Source organism: Conger conger, chromosome 6, assembly GCF_963514075.1.
Source record: "Conger conger chromosome 6, fConCon1.1, whole genome shotgun sequence".
Classification (NCBI taxonomy): Eukaryota; Metazoa; Chordata; class Actinopteri; order Anguilliformes; family Congridae; genus Conger; species Conger conger.
The window spans coordinates 12,680,393-12,705,530 of NC_083765.1; the positions used below are offsets into that span (position 1 = coordinate 12,680,393).

At 45.7% G+C, this 25,138-nt stretch overlaps 1 protein-coding gene across 4 annotated transcripts in view; it reads left to right on the top strand.

Annotated features, from left to right (window-relative positions):
* The window catches only part of LOC133131069 (oxysterol-binding protein-related protein 5-like), a 41,073-nt gene extending 16,114 nt beyond the window's left edge, over nt 1–24,959 (top strand). For all 4 annotated transcript variants that reach the window (XM_061246180.1, XM_061246183.1, XM_061246181.1 and 1 more), the window contains 21 exons: nt 10,877–11,033; nt 11,741–11,814; nt 13,775–13,855; nt 14,262–14,363; nt 14,474–14,677; nt 14,819–14,903; nt 15,073–15,235; nt 17,006–17,216; nt 17,522–17,706; nt 18,978–19,059; nt 19,214–19,312; nt 19,723–19,819; nt 20,104–20,202; nt 20,505–20,602; nt 20,719–20,808; nt 21,239–21,375; nt 21,948–22,127; nt 22,501–22,630; nt 23,005–23,113; nt 23,217–23,319; nt 23,426–24,959. In XM_061246180.1, coding sequence (XP_061102164.1) covers nt 10,877–11,033; nt 11,741–11,814; nt 13,775–13,855; nt 14,262–14,363; nt 14,474–14,677; nt 14,819–14,903; nt 15,073–15,235; nt 17,006–17,216; nt 17,522–17,706; nt 18,978–19,059; nt 19,214–19,312; nt 19,723–19,819; nt 20,104–20,202; nt 20,505–20,602; nt 20,719–20,808; nt 21,239–21,375; nt 21,948–22,127; nt 22,501–22,630; nt 23,005–23,113; nt 23,217–23,319; nt 23,426–23,558 — 2,619 coding nt within the window. In that variant the 3' untranslated portion in view covers nt 23,559–24,959. The remainder of the gene's footprint in view (nt 1–10,876; nt 11,034–11,740; nt 11,815–13,774; nt 13,856–14,261; nt 14,364–14,473; nt 14,678–14,818; nt 14,904–15,072; nt 15,236–17,005; nt 17,217–17,521; nt 17,707–18,977; nt 19,060–19,213; nt 19,313–19,722; nt 19,820–20,103; nt 20,203–20,504; nt 20,603–20,718; nt 20,809–21,238; nt 21,376–21,947; nt 22,128–22,500; nt 22,631–23,004; nt 23,114–23,216; nt 23,320–23,425) is intronic.
* Nucleotides 24,960–25,138: the final 179 nt, after the last annotated feature.

Here is a 25,138-nt window from a genome sequence, read left to right on the forward strand (position 1 = left end):
AGATTATGGGCATTGAAAAGAAATGAGAAGGACATTTATAAATTGTAGTGAGATTTTAAAACCGGCACCCATAGTTCTTCACAGTAAAATGGAACAGTAAGAATAAATGCATTGACACAGAATATTAAAAGCAACTGAGTGGGTATGTGATAGACCTGCATCTCCATGCTGTGCCGTCTACCTCTCTGTTCAACATTCTAGAGAGGAAACTGTGAAAGATATACTTGCCTTCATCTGAATTTAGTTTTTTTTTTTTTTTTTCTGACTTCAACCACCAGGCCCACAGCCAGGAATCTATTTCTGTCCGTCTCAGAAAACAGCATGCCGTGCTTTTTTCAAGTCAGCCGCTGATCTGAGCATAATGTAGCTTTTTTCCCTCTTGTTGGCTGCCTGCAGTCTCATGTAAGCCTGCACTCACATGTTTCCAGTGGCACTTTTTAGGAGGATGAAACGTCCCCAATGCTGATGAAAATGGGGCATTTTCTGATCTTCTGGCCTTAGCGATAGTGCTGGCTAGTCAATTGTAACGTCAGTCTGAGGACTGCATACGCTGTAGAACTTTGGCACACTGGTACAAACTTTATTTGCATCAGCTTTCATGTCTCTATGTGAATAGGGGAAGAGTGGGTTCACAGGGCACATGCAGGATTTCAGAAGTACCGTAGCTGCTTATTGGAAGTTCAAGAGGTTTAGTAATGGAGTAGTCGGAAGCTATTACCTTACTCACTGCACAGGCAAAGCAGACCATTTAACTCAACATGACTGAGCATCACCCGTATTTGGCAGGGTGGGTGGTTTTAATTTCAGACCTTGGCAGCATTTGAACCCAAGAACCCCCTGGCTATGTGCCTCTCAGACACATTCCAAGGACTCCAAAACTCCAGAGCAGTATTGCTTTTGCATTGAGCACGTTGTCCATGCCATTGCCTTGTAACATGTTGTCTCAGCCTTAGGGCTGTTCATGGAATAATGCCTGATCAGCTTGTGACTTTAGCATCATTTGTCATTGCCTTTTCTCATTAATTGAAATTGATCGCAGTAAATTGCTTCACTGTCCTACAGACAGCCCATTGTAACATTTCAGATAAAAATACCTGTTCTTCCCAAGAGAGTATTCTCTTGGTCTTTCTGCTTCAAAAGCAGAGTGAAATTTCCATGCAGAAAATGGTCGGTTTCACAGTCTGTAACTGTTCTGGTTTTAGCTTCAGTTTTCATGGGGAAAAACGTGGCCTCTTTCCCTCACTCGTGCCTGGTTATGTGCATGTATGAAGTTTAAAAGGAGTCATACCGTGGGTATCAGTGCTCAGTGCTCTGTGAAGACATCAGCTTTCAGCTTTTAATTGCTTGCTGTAGAGTGGTAACACAACCTTACATTTGTTTTCTTACAGAATTACTCTCCAGGACAGGGTTTGGTTTGTGGAATTAATGTCAGCTGGTATGTGTGCTTGCTTTAGAATGACAGACCTACTATGACAGACACCTGTCTGTGTGGTTTGTTTTTAACACATTTTACCAGAAATTATTTTTAACTTACCATAAAACTGTGATCATAAGGTGTAATGGTGATCATGGTGTTTCAGGATCTTTGCACTTCCTGTCATCAGGGCCAGTGGAAACCAGCTGTCTGTGCGTGATGCTCGCTGTTCGTGTTTCTGAACATGATTCAAAGTTTGGGGGTGGCTTCACATTCTGAAATATATATTGCATAGGTCCTGAATATGGACTACAGAGAGAGGAGAAGACAGAGAAGACTAAGCCAGGCAGCCTATGAGACCCTCAACCCCAGCTAATTGAATCCAACACTATTGACAGATTCCCTCCTATAATACAGCAGGTTGATATCGAGTGATATGGATTCCTTGGTTTCATAGCACGGTTGGGTGACCTCCGATAGCATCGTTAAATAAGCGCAGCTGCTAGCACTGTGCTCAATGAGGCAGACGACAAATTAGAGGGGAGAGGAATATGAGTATCGGCTCCCACTAAAATGGCTGGACCTGTCAAAGCCATACAGCACAGTGTGGCTTTTTAACACTGGAAATATCAATACAGGATGACAGAGCCAGTGACCGGGGCAGGATCAATAATGTAGTAAAATATTTAGTTAATCTCCAGTTTACTGACAGTATATCACAGTTGACTGCTGCACAAGGGGCAGCTTACTTTACACCAGAAAAAGCACGAGATTCTCAAGTGTCTGTGACGGTGGCGGTGTGGAGTATTGATGACTTAGTGTTCATACTTCATACCCTGGTCAGCGCTGTGCCAGAGGTATGGTCCCATGTCGATGCCCCATCCCACCCTTCTCGCCCGGAGGTGTAGAATGACCTTGCTGCTGAACTTTAGCCCAGCCTCTCAAAAAGTCTGTGCAGAACCGATTCATGACATTTTGGGGCGTGTGTCTGAACATGGCACACTTTGTTACCAATGTGGAATATGAATGTTACTGAACACATCGTTTGTATGCAGGACCAGTTGTAACGGTGTGTGATGGTGATGGTGATGTATTTAATGCAGGACCAGTTGTAACAGTGTGTGATGGTGATGGTGGTGTATTTAATGCAGGACCAGTTGTAACAGTGTGTGATGGTGATGTATTTAATGCAGGACCAGTTGTAACGGTGTGTGATGGTGATGGTGATGTATTTAATGCAGGACCAGTTGTAACAGTGTGTGATGGTGATGGTGATGTATTTAATGTGCTGCTTTACAGAGGCTGGCCTGCCCATGCCCACGTAACCAGATCTGCTGCTAATGTTCCAGTTCTCTATGCGCTCTAAACGGCCAGTGCCTGTTGCCTTTTGTAACTGTTTGGGCCTCGATAACTGTGTTTGAAAAATGTATGAGGCTTTTTCTGGTCCTGTTGCTTTGAAGGCCAGTGGTCTTTACCATCTTCGTGTGCTGTATGTGTACAGTAACAGCTCTACTGTATATGGGACCCGCAGACACCTGTCTTTGTGTACCTTGTGACTTCCCCTGTGACTAACACTGCTTCGCTGGGTTCTGAGTGGCCAGCTGAGGCCCTTGTGCTTGGTGCTGTCTGTCTGGACTGTGACCATGCCAACTGTTGCTGGGTCAGGAGGTCATGCATTTTGGCCCTAGCGAAACTGAGAGAGGGAGGGTTTTGGTTGGCAGGGTATACCCTCCCTCAGTGCGCTATAGCAGTCTGCCTGTGTCGGCTGTAGGCAGTTAACCCTGAGGAGCAGACCTGGCTGCCTTAGAAGAGTCCTGCAGCAGTGAGACAGGGCTGCGGTTATGGTGCATTAGGCATTCCAGATTGGGGGCGAAATAAACATTGGAAGTAAAAAAGAAGCTCTGTGGAGCATACTTTTGCAGTTTAGCAGTTTCTGCATCAGACACTGGGCCAGATAGGAAACCTAGGCATTAACCAGAAATAATCTCTTTTCCCCGGGGTAGTGTTTGTTCTCTGAAGCCTGAGAATTGCTTCCTGAGGCTCATTGAGACTTTGAGATGGAAGGGGGTCACTTTTAGAGCAATGCAGCAGTAATCTGGCCTAGAACCCAGTCTGGCCCGCCATGGATTTCCTCCGAACACAGACAGCCACCCCCCACTGAGGGGGCCTTTTTTACTCTTTAAAGAAAGGTCAGACTGCCACCTCAGGAGGGGTGCTATTCAACCGAATCCTTCCCGCTGTCATCAAAACGCCCCCATTCTCTTTCACAAAGCGGCCGCTCACAATTCCCTGGGCGGTTTATGATTTGAACAACTGCCACTGAACATATCTGAAAACAATGAAAAAGAATATGGCTACCCTAAAGAGGGCAACTGCTTGTAGAGGGCCCATGCTTGTACATGTGTGGCATGAGCATGAACGCATTCCTGCAATGAGTGGCCTGCTCTGCGTCTGATGGCATGTAATCACTCAGGTGTACGACAGGGCACCTGGCACGGTGTGCGCACAGCATGCGAGGGACAATGTCAAATTGCACCCCCTTGTATTTCGCCCTGCCCCTCCCCCCTGTCAGCGTGAAATGCCATGGAAGGGCCTTCCCGTCATGCTCTCTGGCGCAGGGGGAGACTGACTGCAGGATGGATGCGAGCGCAGCGTTTGGGTCCCGCGGGAGATGCCCCTTCCAGCTGGGAATGACCTTTTCCCTCAGGATCGTTCCACAGAGTGCGTGTTTCTTGGCGCAGGCATCAAATAATCCCTGCTCGCGCATGCATCATCCTTTGTCTCGCCGTTGCTGGTGAAGACGAGGATCCGGTAATCCTGCTGGTAGCTTCACTGCTCTTACTCCACCGGCATTTCTTTAGTCATCTTTTTTTTTTTTTTTTCTTTTGCTTTGTGAATACTTTATTATTCATAGTTTTAATTAAGCTTGTGACTACTATATTAAAGGGGGCCATTAATCAGTTTTGCAATTATGCACGAGTGCATTTGATAAATGTTTTGGCTGTAGTTAAGGTGCCCTAGAAACCGGACTGTCATTCATTCACTAAATGTGGCAGTTTTTGTTGGAAACGACAGTAAATCAAAGACTGCAATTATACGCTAAAAGCCCTAGTATATATGATGTTGTATGTATCTGTTTAAATACCCCTCTGGGCCTACATACCGTCAGTGCCTGGGCCCTGGCATGCCCTGCTCTCTGTATGAATGTGAGAGCTTCACAGCCCTCGGTGGTCCTCTGAGCCACCCCATCAAATATGGATGAGCTGCTGCATAATGGATGGGGGGAAATTAAGGAGGGGGGCATGACTGTGACCTTCACTTTGACCTCTCTCTTGAAGTCCTCGCTCCCTGTACGCTACGTGTCCCTCAGCACTGCTCTGCGGATGTGTGCTGCCGGAGAGGGGGAGTCGGGGGGGGGTGTCTCCTGCGGCATCTTGACCTCCTCTCCCACATGACGTGGTGGTAGTGGAGTTCCTGCCACCCTGCTGGCTATGTTCAAGACAGGCTCTGCACTTGGTTTCTGTGGCATGTCCTGACCCAGCTGGCCAGCGGTGGAGTTTCATGCAGACGACAATGCGGTGTTAGGGCCAGATAAGGAAAGGAAATGTGATGGCTCTTTCTTATCGGAAATGCTGCTCACACTGCAAAAATGTTCTGTCCTTAACCAGACTTAACTTTTTTTCCCTGAAGTTGAAACTATTGTTGAAAGCTTGTTTTTAGTTATTTGCTTGACAAGTGAAGTTTTCTTATGCAATTGGAAAATCTTGAAATGAGTCAAACTGTCTGACCTTATTGGCAATATGTTTGTCTTATTTAGCAAAAAATTATATTAAGCAATAGAAATAAGATTTTAAGTCGAAACATGAGACTGAAATACTTGATATTGACTTACTCTATTTTTGCAGTGTATCGGTTTTGAGATTTGCATTTGCTTCCATTACACTGCTAATGCTTTTCCGGCATAGGGGAAAAGCCAACATATGGATTAGCATTGTGGTTAATAAGCTGGCTTGAAGTTGGAGCACGACAGACACACAGTGGGACATTCTGCTCCATTTAGCAGATGCTTTAAAAGGTTGCTGTAAAGATTATACTTGCCATGTTGCCTACGCTCTCTGTCTCTGGGTATTTTGTTTGCTCGGCGCAGCTTAATTTTTTGGGCAAACTTGTTGAAGTTAAAGTTGCTGCTAGGGAAGCCAAGTACAAAAAAAAACAAGAGTCAGTTTGGATAATATGTCACCTGTCCTCTGACAACCAGTGCGGCTAAAGAGCTACTAAAGAGCTACATGTGATATTGAAGGCTGTCCTACAATGTTTCACCACATGCAGTACCATGTAATTCCAATGGAGGGAAGAAGGGTGAAACTGATGTAGGATTAGATGCCATGCATTTTTAAATATGTCTGGTGGTCTTTATTTTTTTAAATATGAAAAATTCTACAGGTCCTGGAGCATCTGTTGAGACATTGTCATCAACATCAGTACCAAGATATTTAAATAAAACAATGCACCCTTGCAATGAGCTTACAAGATTTCCATTTTCATTTAAATATTTACCTTTTGAATGCTATTCACATATGATTATCTGCTTATAAAAGTACACATCATGAAATATTAAGTGTTCATAGACAAGTTTGTACAATTTAAAGCACTTTTAATCATGAAATGCTAGTGCAATTCAATCAGAAAGAAGCATATGCTATTGCAGGTTGAGAAGGAACAGACTACGCCGAAGATAGAGTTGGGAAGATAAAATCCGACCTTCCTGATGTCTGTATCGTTACTTCCATGTTACTTGCTCATCTTAGACCTGATCAATCAGAAATGTCAGTTGAATTTGTATTATCTTTAAAACGAAATGAAACGAAAAACTGCACAAGATGGTGTTTGAGGGGAAAATGACAATCAAGTGAATATCAGCAGTTAACCAAAACATGAAAATACTTAACATGCCCTTCTCAGCCATCAATACAGACATAGGCGATTGATTGACAGCTCCTGGATCATATTGGGAGTTGGGATACTACAGAATGTAAAGTAATCGATGTGCTAACTGCGCAAAATGTAGGACAAATTAAATCAGTCGTTTAGCACATTGCACATTTAGTCGGGTTTCTCATACTTAGAAGGCCATGCTCTGCCAAACTTTAAACCACAGGCTGTAGGGTGGGACTGTGGGATGATATCACTGTACACAATAAAATTCTAATCAGTCCTGCATGGTGTTTCCTGTAGAGCTGTAACATATTGGCCAGTACCATTCTGCATTGGTCAGAATTGTTGGAGTGAGGTGCTGACAGGCCTCTCTGTGTGTGTTTCTAAAAATGTCCTCCTGGCCTCCAGAATCCGCTGTTGCTGGTGGAGGCCAGGGTGGCAGCTGGCACAAGGCCAGGCAGGGAAACCTTGAATGGAAAAACCAAGTGTTGAGAGAACGAGAGAGTGAGAGTGAGAGAGAGAGAGGGAGAGAGGGCCTGCTGCCCCCAGCAGGAATGGACAGGGCCGACCCCGCAGAGAGGTGCATGATGGTCATGGAGATCGGGGAGCAGCCGGCGGTCAACTGTGCGAAAGCTGAGAAGCACGGAAATGCTGCTGGTGTCAGCACCATATAAATGGCCTCCCGTTGAGGTGCGTGCGTGCGTGCGTGCGTGCGTGCGTGCGTGCAGCATCTCCTGGTTGAACTGTTCTCCTCCTAGTGCAGGGGTGGAAAGTGTCCGTCATGTGCCATTCTGCCAGTGCTACAGCGGGGCCTTCAGGCGTGGGGCCGCATGCCTCGCCATTCAGCTTCATTATGGCCTGAAGCAGGTCGCTTTTTTTGTTATGACGCTGAAAGTCATCTTGTTGAAGCCGTACCAACAGTCCAGTTTGCGAAAATGTAAAGAATACTTTTTCGTTAGTATTACTTAGAGAATGTTCTTTCTGGCTCTGAATCCTGGAATGACTCTATTTGACTGGGTGGCAATTAGTGTAATAATAACAGGCTGGATTTAAACCTGTGTGTGCATGAATAGCCTGTGCTATTGTAGTAACAGATTTTCCTCCCCACAAGAGCCATTGATCAGCAGTGAGTCTGCAGCTGAGTCACCAGCGTGGGGGACAAGGTTATGGGCCAATTCAGCAATCCACTGTAACCTTGTGGAGGACGCCCACCCCCACCTCAAAACCTCTCAGCTTGGGTTTATGAGTGGCAGACGCATCAGTTTTTCTATAGGAACATAGGTCCGAATTAGGTCCTTTGGTTACTCAAGATAAGTGTCTGCTAAATACAACGTAATGTCACAGTGCGCACACTCACACGTGCACACTCACTCACTCACACGCACATACACACACGCACACACCCTCCCACATCTCAGTCTCGGTGTATTTCAGTATGGTGTGCTGCTTCTTTTCGCTGGTTCTGCACGAGAGACCGGATTTCCCACTAGATCTTATACGGAGTTGTTTCACGCCCCTTGTGTCAGTATGCGATTGGTGTACATAAATCACTGTTTCATGCTCTGTAAACTCACAGCAGCAGTGGAGAGGGAGAGGGAGAGCGAGAGGGTCTGGGAGTGTAGGGTTTTCTGGGACATTGGAGTGGGTACAGTGCCCCAGTGTCTTGCTCTGTAGTGTGAATGTGCCGGTTTGGGAGTAGCACAGCACCATTGAGTCCCTGGGGTAGATGGCTATGTAGCCCCATACTGTATGTAGGTCAATGGGCCAGGCCGTAACCAAGAGAACACTTTCCACTGCCTTATGAGGGTAATGTTATTACTGGATGGTCTCCATCACCCAGGGGCCTACCACCATTTGACCTCTACCCCCAAACACAGAGTTCAGGCATCACCTGTCTGTCACTAACTCAGGGTCTACCATTCATGATTAGTCTTCTACAACTTACTCTTTTTATTGGTCGAAATTCTGTGAGAGTTCATTCACAGGTATACAGGTTATAGACATTCCAATTTAGGTAAATCAACTGTAGATAGACATGCCCACACTGTCACCATTGTGTGTGTGCATGCGTGCGTGCGAGCTGAAGAAACTGTGCAGCTGCCTGAATGCTGTTAACCAAAAAATTAATTTAAGGAGAACCTGAGCAAATATTAGTCCAGCACACCGTGCCCATGTGAGCGAGTCCTGCTGCAGTACCCTGGGAGGTGAACGGAGGAATATATTGTTTGTAAATAAATGATAACTTTTTATCCCTATTGCTGCAACTGCCATTGCTGCTGTACTCCAAGGTAGTTTAATGTTTAAAGTGGTGCCAGCGCCTCTGTTATGCAACCATAGCCTGTACAGTCAGCCGGAGATGTTAATAAATGCTGTATAATTATATTTGTATGGTGCCTTGCTTCCTGTGGAGTGTTAATGTTTCACAACACTTTTATGTGTCACCCATGTGTTCTGGTGGCATACACCTGCTGTTATAATATAAAATGGCGCATATTAGTCTGTTTAGGAGGAGGAGGGAGGAAATTTAGGGTGGGAGGGGGGTTGGTATGGGGGGTTGGGGGTGTTACATGGCCAGATTGACTGAGCCAGATGGGGAATTTCCGAAGGGGACACAGGAAGAATGTCCACTCTGAATTTGTGATGAAGTGCCACTAGACACTTAATCACCACAGATGGCCACCTCTTCAATTTAGTGCCACTTCTGGTGGTGATTGACAGCTGAAGTGACGCATGAGGATGTTTGAGATGGCCTGATTATGTGGTTCCATTGTGAGTTGGAGCTGTAGACCAGTAGAGTGTAAACTAGCACAGGAGTTACAGTAGAACAAAAGACAACTGTAGTGCACTGGAAACCTGGAGATACTGCAGGCCCTATTTCTCTGCGGCCCTGCAGTAAGAGTCTCTGCTCTCTGAGTATTAGAACTTTTATTTGAATCCCACTTACAGGCTTGCTGCAGTGACATCATCAAAACGCTGCCGTAGTACTGTGCCGAAGCAATGTTTTTCACTTTGTGGCTACATGTAAGCAACGTCGCCACAACATGGAAGAATGGCAAATTGCTTGGTTTGTGAGAGACTGAGGGGCTCATCGGAAATGATGGGGATATAATGAGAGAGCAGTCAAACAAGCCGCTCTGGAGCTGGCAGCTGGCCATGCCCAGGCAGTCACCTGAAACGCTTTATTGCCACGGAGTTTATGGAGTCAGAACAAGCCTTTGATTGAGCGCTTATTCTCAGAGAGCATTCAGAGCATTCAGAGCCTTTCGGGTCACCTGCCCCAGAGCACAGCTCGTCGGGCTGCCTCGTGCTGACCCGTGACTTCAGCGCCAGCGTGCGTGGGCAGGCAGCGTGATGACTGTCCCTACCACAGACTTCCCAAAACCTCAAAGTTCATCTCACCTATTTTTTATCGCGTATTTACACAAAAATTCTTACGTTTATTACTTTTTTTGCTAAATAAGACAAAGATATTGCCAAATGAGCCAGTTTCATTTCTAGATTTCAGACCCATTTCAAGATTTGCCAATGCAGCGAGAATTTCACTTCTTAAATGTAGAAGAAATTCAGTGTTGATGAAAGGACCATTGTGATAAGGCACTCTTATAACGGCATGGAGGTAATTCACAATACATCTGCACGGTGCATTCTCTGAAACAAAGCGGCAAGCCCTCCGACACATGTACTCTGTGTTTTACGTCAAAACTATACACTTGGCACATTCTATCTTGTTCCAGCCATGTACATATTCTTTTTGTTCCTGCTTAATCAACTCCTAAGAAAAAACGCTTAATCATAAAGATGTACACAAAACAACTTTATCTGACTACTGAAGAACAAACAGACGCAAACACACGTGATTGCTGAAACGTTATCCCAGTGGTGTACTTAGCCTTTCATACAGTAACTTAAAACAAGCAAATATTTGATATTTGTTATACAAGGTTGCCCTGGGAACCATAGTTTAGTCAAACTGGACAGCCTCTTTAGCATTATATAGCGGCCATTTGGGATAGTTATGATCTCATTACCTTGAAAGATTTACTGCGTACTGATCAAAGGCTTATATTTCAGTCTTACTCTTAGCCAGTGTCAACACTGAAAGAACACATTGGAGGCTTACATAATTTCAACTGTCACAATTGTGCTTATGGGTGAGATGTCTTCCCATGATCCATCTGAGACTGTCACCATGGTCACAAACAGGAGACAGGGAGCCAGGCCTCAAACCTGCTGTTGAGAAATTACCATCCATAACCCCCCGAATAAAGATCATCATGTGGCCCTGTCCATCAATCACAACACAGTGGCACCAATCACCTCACCCCAGTGTGGCATTGGTCTGATGCCAATGCTGTGGAAATGAGCCCGATAACATTTGCAGAATTTCTGTGGGCGGCATCATGACGATCATATTGTTTTCAGTCTGTGCCAGGATACAGTATGGCACTGGTTATAGTCCCAGACTCCGTTCCCTTGGCTGAGGCACAGTAGGCCTGATGGTGGCATGTGCGTTTCTGTCCTCTCCAGAAGACGAACACGGCCGGCAGGATGAAGGAGGAGAGCCTGTTCCGCCGACGGTTCTCGCTCTGCCCGACAGCATCCACCCCGCACAAGATCGACCCGCGCACGCTGACCCGCAATCTGTCCTACGGAGGAGACAACGACATCTACCCCCTCAGCCCTGGTAACCTCCAAGAAACCGTCAACTGAACTTCAGCACTAAAACAAAAGTTTAGTTTCAACATGATTAACATTAACATTTAGATCTTGTGTTCAGTAGAAGAGTAGTCGCCGGAAAGTTAAATTATTGGCTGCTTAATCATGCTGATGGATGATGGTAGGTTCATTAACAACTTAAGTTAATTGGCTGGTGCTAAAAACGTATTGAGTCACAGCTCCAGGATCATAGGTTTGTGGGCAGTACTATGGATCTCCTCCAGCTTCACATGCAGTACCACGGATCTCCTCCAGCTCTCCACCCAAGCCCTAGCCACCCTAAGAGTGGCCTGCTGATTTATAAGAGATTTTTACCCACAACCCCCCCCCCCCTTATGAGGATGATGAAGGTGTTGTGCTCATTCCCCCTCATACAGACAGAGAGAGCCTGTCAATTGGCACATCTGAAATCTCACCTCCTCTCCTCCATAACCTGGTTCCTTATGACTCATTTTGCTGGAACAAACACAAACTCTTCTATGTTTTTTCTCATTTTTGCTCCTTGTTCAGCGTAGAGCTCTTGCTTGCCGACTAATGTTGCATTACCTGCCTGTGTGTGTGTGTGTGTGTGTCTGTGTGTGTGTCTGTGTGTGTGTCTGTGTGTGTGTCTGTGTGTGTGTCTGTGTGTGTGTCTGTGTGTGTGTGTGTGTGTGTGTGTGTGTGTGTGTGTTTCAGCCAGTGACATGGAGCGAGATGGATTGGTTATACCTAGGGATGATCTGAGCCCCGCTCAGTCTCCAACCAGTATGGTAAGACACTTACACACCATGCACGCTACAAATAATGTCCCCTATACATCATACACCCTAATATGTGCCCTACACATTATGCACCATACTCACCATGGAGCATACACACCATGTGGTGTATAGGGCACATTACATTACAAATGCCATTAATGTAATGTAATGTGCCCTATACACCATAGACCCTACTATGTGCCCTACACACTATACACCCTACTCACCATAGAGCATACACACCATGTCCCCTATACACCCTACTATGTGCCCTACACACTATACACCCTACTCACCATAGAGCATTCACACCATGTCCCCTATACACCATAGACCCTACGATGTGCCCTACACACTATACACCCTACTCACCATAGAGCATTCACACCATGTCCCCTATACACCATAGACCCTACTATGTGCCCTACACACTATACACCCTACTCACCATAGAGCATACACACCATGTCCCCTATACACCATAGACCCTACTATGTGCCATACACACTATACACCCTACTCACCATAGAGCATACACACCATGTCCCCTATACACCATAGACCCTACTATGTGCCCTACACACTCCTACTCACCATAGAGCATACACACCGTGTCCCCTATACACCATAGACCCTACTATGTGCCCTACACACTATGCACCTTGCACAACATGCAAGCATTTCTCTGTTCATATGAGATGGTAGCTGTAGTATATCAACATTTTCTTCATCCGGGAGTCAAATGCAGTATGTATACTGTTAGATTTTGTTGTGGAACAGGGTGCCGTTGTATCCATACTGCGCTCGCATTCGTCCTGAGCTCTGGGCCCTAATTATCCTCCCATTCCTATGCCCCGATCCATGCTACTGTTCTTTAGCAGGACAGTCAGCCTCGTGGGACTCTTATCTGGAAATTATGCATTTAGGCAAAGGCATTTTGTCTCACTCATCTCACCAGTGATGAGTGCATTTGAGGTTGAGGGCAGTTGGCTTGTTATCAGTGTGTGTTGCACCAGATGAGTGGTTGCTCATTTCTCATTAAAGAAAACAAAAATAACAACTGTCACAGAATCATGTACACGTGCGGACCTTTTTTTCCTCCGAGGTGGTCCTGAAAGCATATGCCCACATAACATGGTGGCCTAGGACTGAAAATGGCGGGACATGTCATACGGATGAAGTCAGGGGTTGTGAAGTGCCTTTTAGTCAGTTTGAACTTCGCGTGTCAGTGTAGTGGTGATACACTACACGTTTGCATTCAGGCTTGTATGAGACATAAAGACATAAAGAGGAACGTTTGCTCAAGAACCACTAGTCCAGCTCTACACAGCACAATGCAAATCTGCATCCCTCTTCCCTCTCCGTCCTCCTCTGCACACGCCATATATAATCCCCCTCGCTCCGCTCCACACACTTGGCAGGGTGTGTTTCTGTAGGTGTGTTTAGTCATGGGGTCTGAAGTGCAGGTATGGATGAACACAGAGCTACTCAGGGGGTGTAATGCGGACCTGTCTGCCTGGGACTGTGTTCTGTACTGTGCTTTTCTTGGCATCTCGGGGGTGGGATCCGGAAGTGGAGCATTTCAGAGCCTGCGGGGGTCTACTTGAGCTGACTGCTGTGAGGCTCTCGAGGTTGAACGTCCTGCTAATGTTCATGATCTCACCATGACCGCAAATTCACAACACTGCACTGCACAGTTGCTTTTCCACTGGTCAGACGGGTGTCTGTGTTATATAAGGTAACAAACTCATTAAAGTGTTACATTCAGTGCTTAAAAAACAAGTCATCAACATGTTACCCCCATAGGCGTCCACAACTTTGCCCAGATAATAAATGGCTACCACCTCACAAGTTCTGGGGTAAAGTAATATCTCTAAGAGTCATAGGGCTACTTGTGCCTCTCTGCAACAAGACACTCACGTATCTCTCCCACTGTGTTTGCGCCCCCGCCCCCCCTCCCTCCCGCCAGATGGAACAGAGGGTGTTTAACGGCCATGAGAAGGAGTGTTCCTCCCCCACAGAGAAACTCGCCCGGAAAGAGTCTCTCAAAGTAAGCACCATTCACTGCCTCTGGGGTCGAAGCTCTGCCGGAAACCACGGAACACTGTAGAAGTCGTGATTGCAGCATGCATTTGTGGCTTGAGTGCCAACCCTCTGTGTGAAATAAGTAACAGGATCTGTGTGCATTTAGCCAGTCGTTTTGTAATTTTGTCTCTCCACACCTGAACACCTGCCCACGTAATAAACGGCAATATATGAGGGAGCCGTGCATGAAAACTAATAATATAGACGACCTGATTTTTGCTGTTGGCCCTTGCAGTGTTTTTGACTGTAACTCCACCTAGTGGCTGTCAGGCAGTGCATACAAGCTTTCTTTTTTTGTATTGTAAGAAGAGATTCATAAGGATGATGTATGATAATGTTTAGGATTATCTTTCTCAATTTGTCTTGTTTAGCTCCAAAAGAAGAATTACAGACAGGAGAAAAAGAGGGCAGCCAAAGAGCTCTTTAGTGCTCTTAAGGATCCCAGTGTAATCCTCATGTCAAACTGGCTGAAGGTTTGTTATCCTTCACTAAACATTGTGGTGTCTGATGAAAGCTCTTATTATTGGTAGTATTAGTATTGTTATTATTGTTATATGGGTTTCATGTGGTGTTTTTATTGCAGATCCGTGGCACTTTAAAGGGCTGGACCAGGATGTGGTGTGTGCTGAAACCTGGGGTTCTTCTGATCTATAAGACCCCTAAAGTGGAGCCCTGGGTGGGCACTGTCCTGCTCAATGCCTGCAGGCTCATCGAGAGGCCCTCCAAGAAGGACGGCTTCTGCTTCAAGCTCTACCACCCACTGGACAAGTCCATCTGGGCTGTGAAGGTGAGGTGTAGTGCAAATCTAGATGTCGGTTCCTGGCTCAGTGCGTTTCTGCTCAAAGGTAGATGTCATGTTTCGTCAGAGTGCCATTGTTATGTCTAAGTAGAGTCACATTTAAAGTTGTTTTTTTCTCCGTACCCACAGGGCCCTAAAGGGGAGAATGTGGGCTCCTTCACACAGCCCCTGCCCAGTAACTACCTGATCTTCAGAGCTGTGTCTGAGTCTGATGGTAAGAACCTAAGCTGTGTGTGTGTGTGTGTGTGTGTGTGTGTGTGTGTGTGTGTGTGTGTGTGTGTGTGTGTGTGTGTGTGTGTGTGTGTGTGTGTGTGTGCGCATGCGCGAGTGTGTGAGAGAGAGAGAGAGTGTGTCCTGACTGTGTTTCTGCTCCTCTGATCCAGGGCGCTGCTGGATGGATGCTCTGGAGCTGGCCCTCAGCTGTTCCAGCCTATGCAGACTGAGCAGCAAGTCTGGCTGCGACGCTGACCTCAGCTGCGCATCAGAGTCTGCACACATCCTCTCTCTGCTGCAGGCCAATCCCCTCTCCGACAACCAGCTCTTCCAGTGAGTGAGCTGCAGTGTGTGTGTGTGTGTGTGTGTGTGTGTGTGTGTGTGTGTGTGTGTGTGTGTGTGTGTGTGTGTGTGTGTGTGTGTGTGTGTGTGTGTGTGTGTGTGTGTGTGTGTGTGTGTCTGTCCTTCTGTTACACTGAGCTGTGAGCAGCCGTGTGTCTATGGGTTACCGTGTATGGGTGTTTGTCTATGCAGGTGGGTGTATGTTATGTTTTCCTAAAAGCACCATTCATTTTGAGGTGTGTTTTTTTTGTTTTTGTTTTTTTGGGTGCAGGTTGCAGATTAGATGTTAGTTTATCAGCTGTTTATTAGCAAAGTCCACAGCATGCTCTCAGATACACCCCCCCGATTACCTGTGCAATCATCTCCTCTTCCCCTCCACTGCTGCATTCCTCCCAGCCAGTCAGACTGGCTCTAGGGGGGTCATGTGACCTAGACCGTATTAGAAAAAAAAAAAAACAAAGAACATGAACCTTGCCCAACCCCGAGAGACACAGAGAGGGAGTTGGCAACAAAACGTTCCCTCACACAGGAAGCGGCAGGAGCAGAAAGCCAGAAAGGCAGGTTACCTTCACAGCTCATTCACTGCCTGTCGCCCTCATTGGGAGTTATTACCTGTCCAAGGACCGGACGAATTTAGAGAGAAAAGAAATAACATGATATGTGATGATTCTGGCTTGATAAGTGCGGTAGCCTGCTTTTCTGAGATCCTATGGACGTACCTGAGAAGTTGCTTTCCCTTCAGAGGTAAGACAGCACATTCATTCCATGACTGCTTGAGCTTTTATCATGGCAGAAGCCAAGCAGAGGAAAAGTATATGCCTTCAGGTCTTCAATCTACAGCAATTTGTTTGACCTTTTTTTTAGTTAGACCTTAAATATGTGAAAAACAATAGTCAATGCATGCAAAGGTTAATCTTCCATGTCTCTGGTGCATGTAATGGAGAGACATTGTATCATAAAAATGAAACCGCAAAAGCAACTGTTTGACTGATAGCTGTTCAATGCTGTCAGTAAAAGAATGTGACATTTGGAAAGCTTGTGGCTGGGACACTATGTTATTTCCCACTGCTTCACATTTCACCTCAGTAAACGTCCCCCACTCCTCTCAGATCAGTTCTCTGTTGAAAGAGATTTGTTAGGATAGTGTGTCACCTGTGTTAGCCTTTATCTGTTTCTGTTCAGGTTTCAGCCCCTGGTAGCCTTCAGAGGTCTGTATTCGGGTATCAGGCCTTGGTAGCCTTTAGCTGTCTCTGTTCAGGTATCATAGCGTTTATCGCTCCTTCAGCTCTAAATGAACAGCTTCAGACATTGCTACGTTTAGCATGCTGTAGAATGCGGACTCTGCAGCATACTGTTTGTTTGACACCTGAGTTAGGTGCTTCAGACCCTTGTTCTATCGGTTTAGTGAGATTATTTGACTTGCTGGAATGTGTTCGTCTGTTGGCAGGGTCAAGAGAAGGCCCTGGTCTCACCAAGGGCTCGATTAGTTGCATCAGGTGTGCTTGAAGTGTGAACACAGTATCAAATACCTGGATCTGGCTGGAGGTACCAGGGTATCTCAGGAGAGGTTTGAGAAGCATTGTCCTAGCCAATCATCTCTATTGGTTAATTAGACTGGCACGTTTATCTCAGTTAACTACTTAATATTATAACAAAACTGTGCAGTTATGTTTGATGTTCTGGGAGTGACTGGGTAAACAGCACTGTATTATTTTGGGTCCAAGGTCATTTCCATTTTTTTGTTGTTGTATCTTTGTAAAGGTTGAATGAGTCCATGTTGGAAAACAGAACCATGGAGACGGATGGCTACTCTGACAAATCGGAAAGGGAGGCTCAAGAGGAGTCTGACAATGGGGCCAATGAGAATGGAGGGCGGCTAACTGAGGAGAGTGATGTGGACCAATCAGATGAACTTTCTCCAGCTCCCCAGGCCACTGCCTATGTTGAGCAAACCCAGGAGGAGATGGGCGAGGTAAGCAGTGACAGGTGCCTAGAGCATCATTACAGTTATTATACATTTATTATAACGGATGTCAGGAAAATCACGTTTGAAAAAAGCTTGGACAGACGTGGACTACGACAGAGGGCATTGTTATTTGTACATTGGTGGAAGATGCTATTTGACCTATGGGAGTGGGCACTGTTTTTTTTATTTTTTATGTTGGTGTAAGATGTATTTGGCCTATGGGAGAGGGAATTGTTTTTTTATGTTGGTGTAAGATGTATTTGGCCTATGGAACAGTGTGCTGGATTTCAGTTGCTTCTGGGGTCTCGCAGGCAGGTGAGGCGTCCCAGGTGGAGACCGTTTCTGAGGAGAATAAGGGTCTGATTTGGACGCTGCTGAAGCAGGTCCGCCCTGGCATGGACCTGTCCAAGGTGGTGCTACCCACCTTCATCCTCGAGCCACGCTCCTTCCTGGACAAGCTCTCTGACTACTACTACCACGCCGATCTCCTCTCGCAGTAAGCTAGCTAACTCCCCTCATTTCATCCCACAATACGCTAGCTAACTCCCCTTACCTCCTCCCGCAGTAAACTAGCTAACTCCCCTTACCTCCTCCGGCAGTAAACTAGCTAACTCCCCTTACCTCCTCCCCCAGTAAACTAGCTAACTCCCCTTACCTCCTCCCCCAGTAAACTAGCTAACTCCCCTTACCTCCTCCCCCAATAAACTAGCTAACTCCCCTTACCTCCTCCCCCAGTAAGATAGTTAACTGCCCTTACCTCCTCCCACAATAAGCTAGCTAACTCCCCTTATTTCATCCTACAATAGGCTAGCTAACTCCCCTTACCTCCTCCCCCAATAAACTAGCTAACTCCCCTTACCTCCTCCCCCAGTAAGATAGTTAACTGCCCTTACCTCCTCCCACAATAAGCTAGCTAACTCCCCTTATTTCATCCTACAATAGGCTAGCTAACTCCCCTTACCTCCTCCCCCAGTATGTTTGCTAATTACCCACACTGAGCAAGCCACTGTAATTTGTCTGACATCCTTGCCACGTCTTTTCACAGTGAAGGAACTGTCTGTCACTCTCTGTCCCCTTCCCTATTTCATGTCTGTCACTGGCTTGCTGAACATAATTAACACAGCAGTTTGCTAACAGTAATACATTATTGATCAGCTTGTGTAAGGCCAATTCAGTGAGCGTTACATTACAACTATGGTGGGAGCAGATCTATTTCCATTCTTCTCTTCAATCGCAAAGCTGTATAAAATCAAATGTGACTCTTCATTATTGATTGAAAGCCCAGTAAATGGCAAATGAAATATTCCATTGAGAAATGGTAGTGGAAGAGAAAACAAGATATGGCATGGGGACACCCACAAGTCCTCAGCCAGTTTTTCCTGATCTACAGGCTTAACAGCTTTACCACAGACACTCATACCCATTATCTAACTCCATGGTTCTCAAACTCAATGCTGGGGTACCACTGAGTATTTTGGTTTTCATTCCAACCACAATTGCATTACCAGACAAGATGTTAACAAGATGTTAATTCTTTTGAATTATGAAGAGCTGTCAAAAGTAGCTGTGCATGCCACGGCGTGTAAAAGTTACATGTTCATGTTGTGCTTAATGTACTATATTGCAAACAGTCACATAAAAGATCGCCGCGCACAACAGCACCCTGCGTGCCTCGGAATCACGGTTACGAGCATGAGATGAGACGGCTTGAAAAATAAATAAATGAATCCTCTAATACCAGCCCTGTGTCCCATCGGTCCTCCTCAGAGCAGCGGCTGAAGAGAGCCCCTACTGTCGGATGAAGCAGGTTCTGAGGTGGTACCTGTCTGGCTTTTACAAGAAACCCAAGGTGAGATCCATGCTCCTTCCATCGTGCCACAATCTCTGGTGGAACTTCTTTCCACGTATTCAGCACACACGGGTATTACTAGCTTGCTATACTTGAGTGTAAAACACAAGGGCAGCTGCACTGTGATTATTGTGATATCTTTGTTCATTTACAGGGTCTGAAGAAGCCTTATAATCCAATCCTGGGGGAGGTATTTAGATGCTGCTGGCTCCACCCCCAGACTGATAGCGCTACCTTTTATATAGCAGAACAGGTGAGGCCCTTCCCCAACCAACCTCTGTAACTGAAGACAACTTGTTGTAGATGTATGATTTAACATAATATTGTTCAATTTAGCTTGTAATAGCTAGTTTATTTCCTTGAATAAGTCAAGTGTTTGGAAAATAACCAAGTAAAAAGGATTAATTGAGCATACTCTAAGTGGGCAACATTAGAATGACCCCTTTTATACCTTGTAAGGCTGATTCTTATTACATACAGGTTCCCCAGATTTACGGTGTTTTCATACTGGATCACCCCATGTTCCTGTTTAATGTATATGAAAAGGCCTCTTGCTGGTGATGGCACACTGTAATGCCCAGCCGCGTATTCCACTTGTTATGAGGGAGCTGATGAATTGTGCTTTGGGTGAAAATGAGCATTTCCATTTGTCTGTGTGTGCAGGTGTCCCACCACCCTCCGATCTCTGCTTTTTATGTGTGCAACAGGAAGGATGGCTTCTGCATTAACGGCAGCATTCTGGCCAAATCCAAGTTCTACGGTAAATAAGTTCATCAATATGTCAATATATTTCACCCTCAGTCGTTAGTGTGTAGTACACATCAGTGCTGTGCCCTTGATCATGAATGTCCAATACACGTTATTAGTGAACCATCATTAGCATCCACTGCGTCATTGATCATTAGTGTCCTGTACAAATTAATTCTGTGCTATTGATCATTAGCACCCACTAAAAATGTGTACTGAACCCTATATCCTTAGAGTCCATTTTGCTTGTTCAGGTAAGCACATCCGGCCACACATTTCTTCTCTTTACCCCTGCAGGTAACTCTCTATCGGCGATCCTGGACGGAAAGGCCAGGCTGGTGTTCCTCTCACGAGAGGAGGAGTACGTCATTTCCATGCCTTACGCGCACTGCAAAGGTACCGTCACACACCTCAAGTATGCAGCTGGTTTACACTGCTTTGTACACATTGGTATAAGGAACTGTTTTGAGATTAAAATGGGCTTTGTGCTGAGTGTTTTAATGCAAATATTATCATGACTTAATAGTGTTAGAAAAAACAGATGCACACCAAAAAACTTGTGCAAGGTGTTGTATACAACACAAAGTATACAACTGCATTTTTTCAGTTGATGTTTAAATCACGTCTTCATCACAACATTTTGGACCATCAAGCAAGTGTGCAATACTTCTCTTTTCCAATCCTTATTTTCCTCACAGGAATTTTATACGGCACAATGACCTTGGAACTGGGAGGAAAGATCACCATTGAATGTGAAAAGACAAAATACTTTGCAGAACTGGAATTTAAACTGAAGGTGTGTTTTTATTAGTGTTAAGGGTGTCTCTCTGTGTATTTAATAGTACTAAATATTTGACGCAAACATTGAAAGATCAAACCGCTGACAGCTGCCTTTGTCTTGGCCCTTCCCAGCCGTTCCTGGGAAGTTCCTGCAGTGTGAACCTGATCACAGGGAAGATTCGCTCAGGGGAGGAACTGCTGGCCACTGTGGACGGACACTGGGTGGGCGGGCCATCTCTCCTCATTATACTCTTCATCTCTCCTCATTACACTCCTCATCTCTCCTCATTATACTCCTCATCTCTCCTCATTATACTCCTCATCTCTCCTCATTATACTCCTCATCTCTCCTCATTACACTCTTCATCTCTCCTCATTACACTCCTCATAATACTCTTCATCTCTCCTCATTACACTCTTCATCTCTCCTCATTACACTCCTCATCATACTCTTCATCTCTCCTCATTACACTCCTCATCATACTCTTCATCTCTCCTCATTACACTCCTCATCATACTCTTCATCTCTCCTCATTACACTCCTCATCATACTCTTCATCTCTCCTCATTACACTCTTCATTATACTCCTCATCATCAAACCGGCTGTGGTCTTGTAGTGAGGTTGTGCTCTGCTGGGCCTGCTCTTCCCAGGATGGGGAGGTCTCACTGCACGAGAAGAAGACCGGCCACCAGGAGGTGCTGTGGAGCCCCACCCCGGAGGTGCGCCAGCAGCGGCTGAAGAGGCAGGTTGTGCAGGCTGATGAGCAGTGGGAGTTTGAGTCTGAGAGGTAACGTACAGCACAGCACTGTGGCTATGCTGATATTTCACACAACCAGCCCATACAATGCCCTGAAAAAGTCTGGCTTCACCCTATGTCTCAACATCCATCTAAAATACTTGCATGACCTTTGCTTGCATTTCTTCTGCCAGCATTGTTATTGCACTTGTGGATACGTGTGTGTGCCAAATGGCTGAATGTGAATTAAAATGTGCCGCACACCATTTTAGTAACCATATATCAGTCCTGTTGGTACTTGAATGTGTTACAACATTGGAGATAACTGCAAATTACTGTAATCACTTTTGAGTCACATTACATTCATGAAAAGTTTTCGGTAATGAGGCTAAAGATATACAGTACAGCATTTGTTGCTGAATAGCTGTTCAGCCGCAATATTTGAACCTTTAGCCTCATTTGTACTAAAACTAATTTCAGTAAAAAAAATGTTTTTAAACGCTGTCAGTGCAGTGGTAGAAATAACTAAAACGCTTCCTAGCCTCACTTTTCTTTTCACACACACCACCTCACGCGTGGGCGTCCCCCGGTGTGCGGTTGTTCACACTGTGTGCCCTGCTCAGGCTGTGGCAGCACGTGACCAGCGCCATCTCGAGCCGGGACCAGGAGCGCGCCACGCAGGAGAAGTTCGTCCTGGAGGAGGCCCAGAGGCAGGAAGCCCGCGAGCGAGGGGACAGGGCGTGGTCGGCCCGCCTCTTCACCCTGGACCCCGCCTCCAACCAGTGGCGCTACAAACACGCCGAGTATGTGCACACCTTGATACAGTGTTTCCCAACTCCAGTCCTCGGGACCCACTTGCCAGAAGGTTTTTTGTTGTAACCAGTAGCTCACACACCCGATTTAACTACTCAAGGGCATTTTTGTGGTTTGATTGGTTCGATCATTAAATCAGGTGTGTGAGCTACTGGTTACAACAAAAACCTTCTGGCATGTGGGTCCCGAGGACTGGATTTGGGAAACACTGCCTTAATATGTACTGTGGCAGGAGAGGGAGGGTGTGGCCCTGCGCCTTTCAGCGTTGCTCCGTGTGAATATCGGGGCGTCCTCCGGGCTTTGCGCTCAGGTCTGCTGTGAAAATGGGGCTCCTGATGAGCTTCCTGTTCCTCTGTGCCCCAGCACCAGGCCCTGGGATCCTGACACCAGCCTGGCGGAGTTTGAGAAGGATGGGGTGATCCAAACCAGGGAGCGGAATCTGCACCGGCTCAGCAGCCACTGCTACACCCAGAGCTGGGCTGTGAAGCAGGCGGTGAGCACTACCACCGCTCACAGATAGGGGGCCAACCAGAACCGCTGCTCCAAACCAAGAACATTGACACCCTGTACCCATCATCAAAAGTCTCAATGAATGAATAATTCATGAATCAGTCAATCAAACAATTAATCATTCACATAATAAGTTATCAAATGAAGCCATCTACCGTAGCAGTCGATACAGGGTTTCAAGTCAGGACCAGCAGGGTAATGATTTACCACGGGTATTAACTTACACATAACATAAGCAAAGTCGTGTGGACTGACATTCTCTTCTGAGCCGATGTGCTGCTGTGCTTCAGTATACTCCTTAATTTGGTATTCAGTAAGTCGTCCCATTGACTCCCCTGTCCTGCTTGTCCGATGCAGGCGCAGGGCAGACACAGGAAGTGGAGCAGCCAGCCGTCCAGCTGCAGCCAGAACACGGAGAGCAGCAGCACCACCCCGGAGCCCGCGCACGAGTCCTCCGACAACGAAGGCAAGTGGGCGGGGCTGGGGCTTCAGTTAGGGCGCTCTGACTGGCCGGCGTCGTGCTCCGTCACCGGACTCTTCTTTTGTGACGCCGTCGTTTCCCCGCCCAGGGTTCCTGACCCAGTGCGGCAGGTGTAACAGGGAGGTGACGGACATCGCCGAACTCGTGGCTTCCGTGGCGTCCATACAGAAGACGCAACAGGACATCCGCAGGTGAGGCACCCTTACGCTACCTTACCCGCTTTCCCTCCGTGTGCTCCAGGTGCGTTGTCTCTGTCAGAAAGCGCTGATCGTGTTTTTGCGTCTCCCACGGTGGCAGGAACCTGTGTGCCCTGAGCCAGCAGATGTTCCGGCGCAGAGACGCAGAGGAGAGCATCCTGAGCAACAGTCACTGGATGATCCTGCTCTTCCTGCTGCTGCTGCAGCTGCTCATCAACTACATCTTCTCATGAGGAGCACAGACCCACAGCCATTACTCCTCCTTTCCACTAGGAGGGCACCAAGCACTTTGCAGGAGGACGTGCGATGAGGACAATGCCTTTTAGCAGAAAAAGAACAAATATAAATATAACAATGTATTTTTTATTTGATTATTTTTTAATTCCTTCACTTCTATGATGGATGTACATTTTTACAGTCCTAGCAATACTGTTTTTCTGTCTGTTCCTGTGCGTCCCAGCCCCCAAAGGGCAATCTCTACCCCTCCCCCTCCACTCAGAACTTTGGGCCTTAATGCTAAAGCCAAAAAAAAAAAAATGAAGAAAACATCATATACAGAACTGAACTACATTTATGTTGTGTAATTCTGCATTTTTATATGAAAAAAGAAAATGTTTGTATCAAGGCAGAACTTGCCTTTTTAATAATGATAGCTTACCAATCTAGTATTTATAATCTTTCAAAAAAAAAAAAAAAAAAGAGTACATGTTTACAAGTCTTCAATGTACAGCGGAGCGTATCTGGAGAAGCGGGTTTGTCTGACAGAAGCAGGATCACGTCTTTTAGGATGCTAGGAATAGAAGGGTTAGAAGCGCATCACAGATGAGTTGCTGGGTTGTTCTGGTGGAACCGTGGCATAGTTCGACAGACAATTATAGAAGAGCCTGAGACGGACAGAGGTTTGCTCACCATCATAATGAAAAAGGCCATTGTATGAATGTATGAATGAGGAGCAGTAAATGTCAAACTGGTTTTCTAGTGTGACTGAGGGGGATCCCCTGAATCCACAGGAAAAAGATGTGCTCTTGAGTAGAGCAGTTCTGTGGCAAGCACAAAGGCATTATGACTGTCCAAGCTGCTGTTAGATAAACTTTAGCCATGCCAGGAAATCAGATTTAATTCTGGTCCGGTGTGGTTTGCAGTTGCAGCATTGCTCCAAATTGATTAAATTGATCAAATGGCACCATACACAAGAACATTACACTATGGATAAACTATTGACCACATAAATGTATTCATATACATTTTCAGTGTATTTGACAAGATTTCCCGATTGTAATGTTTCTAAATATTTATTTTATTGTATGTTTGGTTTAAGATGCACTCTGTTGTATATTGTATAATCATCTGTGTTTTTTAGAAGAAAAAAAAAAATCTTCAGCATCAGGTTTCTTGTTACACCTGACCAGGATAACCCATGGGTTTATATTTTTTCACATTTTCTGGGACAGTTATTTCAAAGTTTTCAACAAAGTTTTGTTGTAAATGGCCACACAAACTCCAGCAATGAATCACAATGGATTTGCATCGCACTGCATCTGAAGGAAGGCCTTAATGCCTAGTCACTGGTCTGTACATATACAAGTTGTGTATGATGTGTTTCTGCATTAAATCTAGAAAGGGATTGTGTACAATCAATGCTGTGGATGTATTGTACCAGTTTTCAGTTTTCAGTTGTATTTCCTGCAAGTTGATCTCCTGGCACAAACATTTGGAGAACTTTGTAAGCCTGGTGTTCCATAACCTATTGAAGAGCAATACTGTCACTATCAAAACAAAGAGAAGGTAATGATCACAATGAAATCTAGATAAT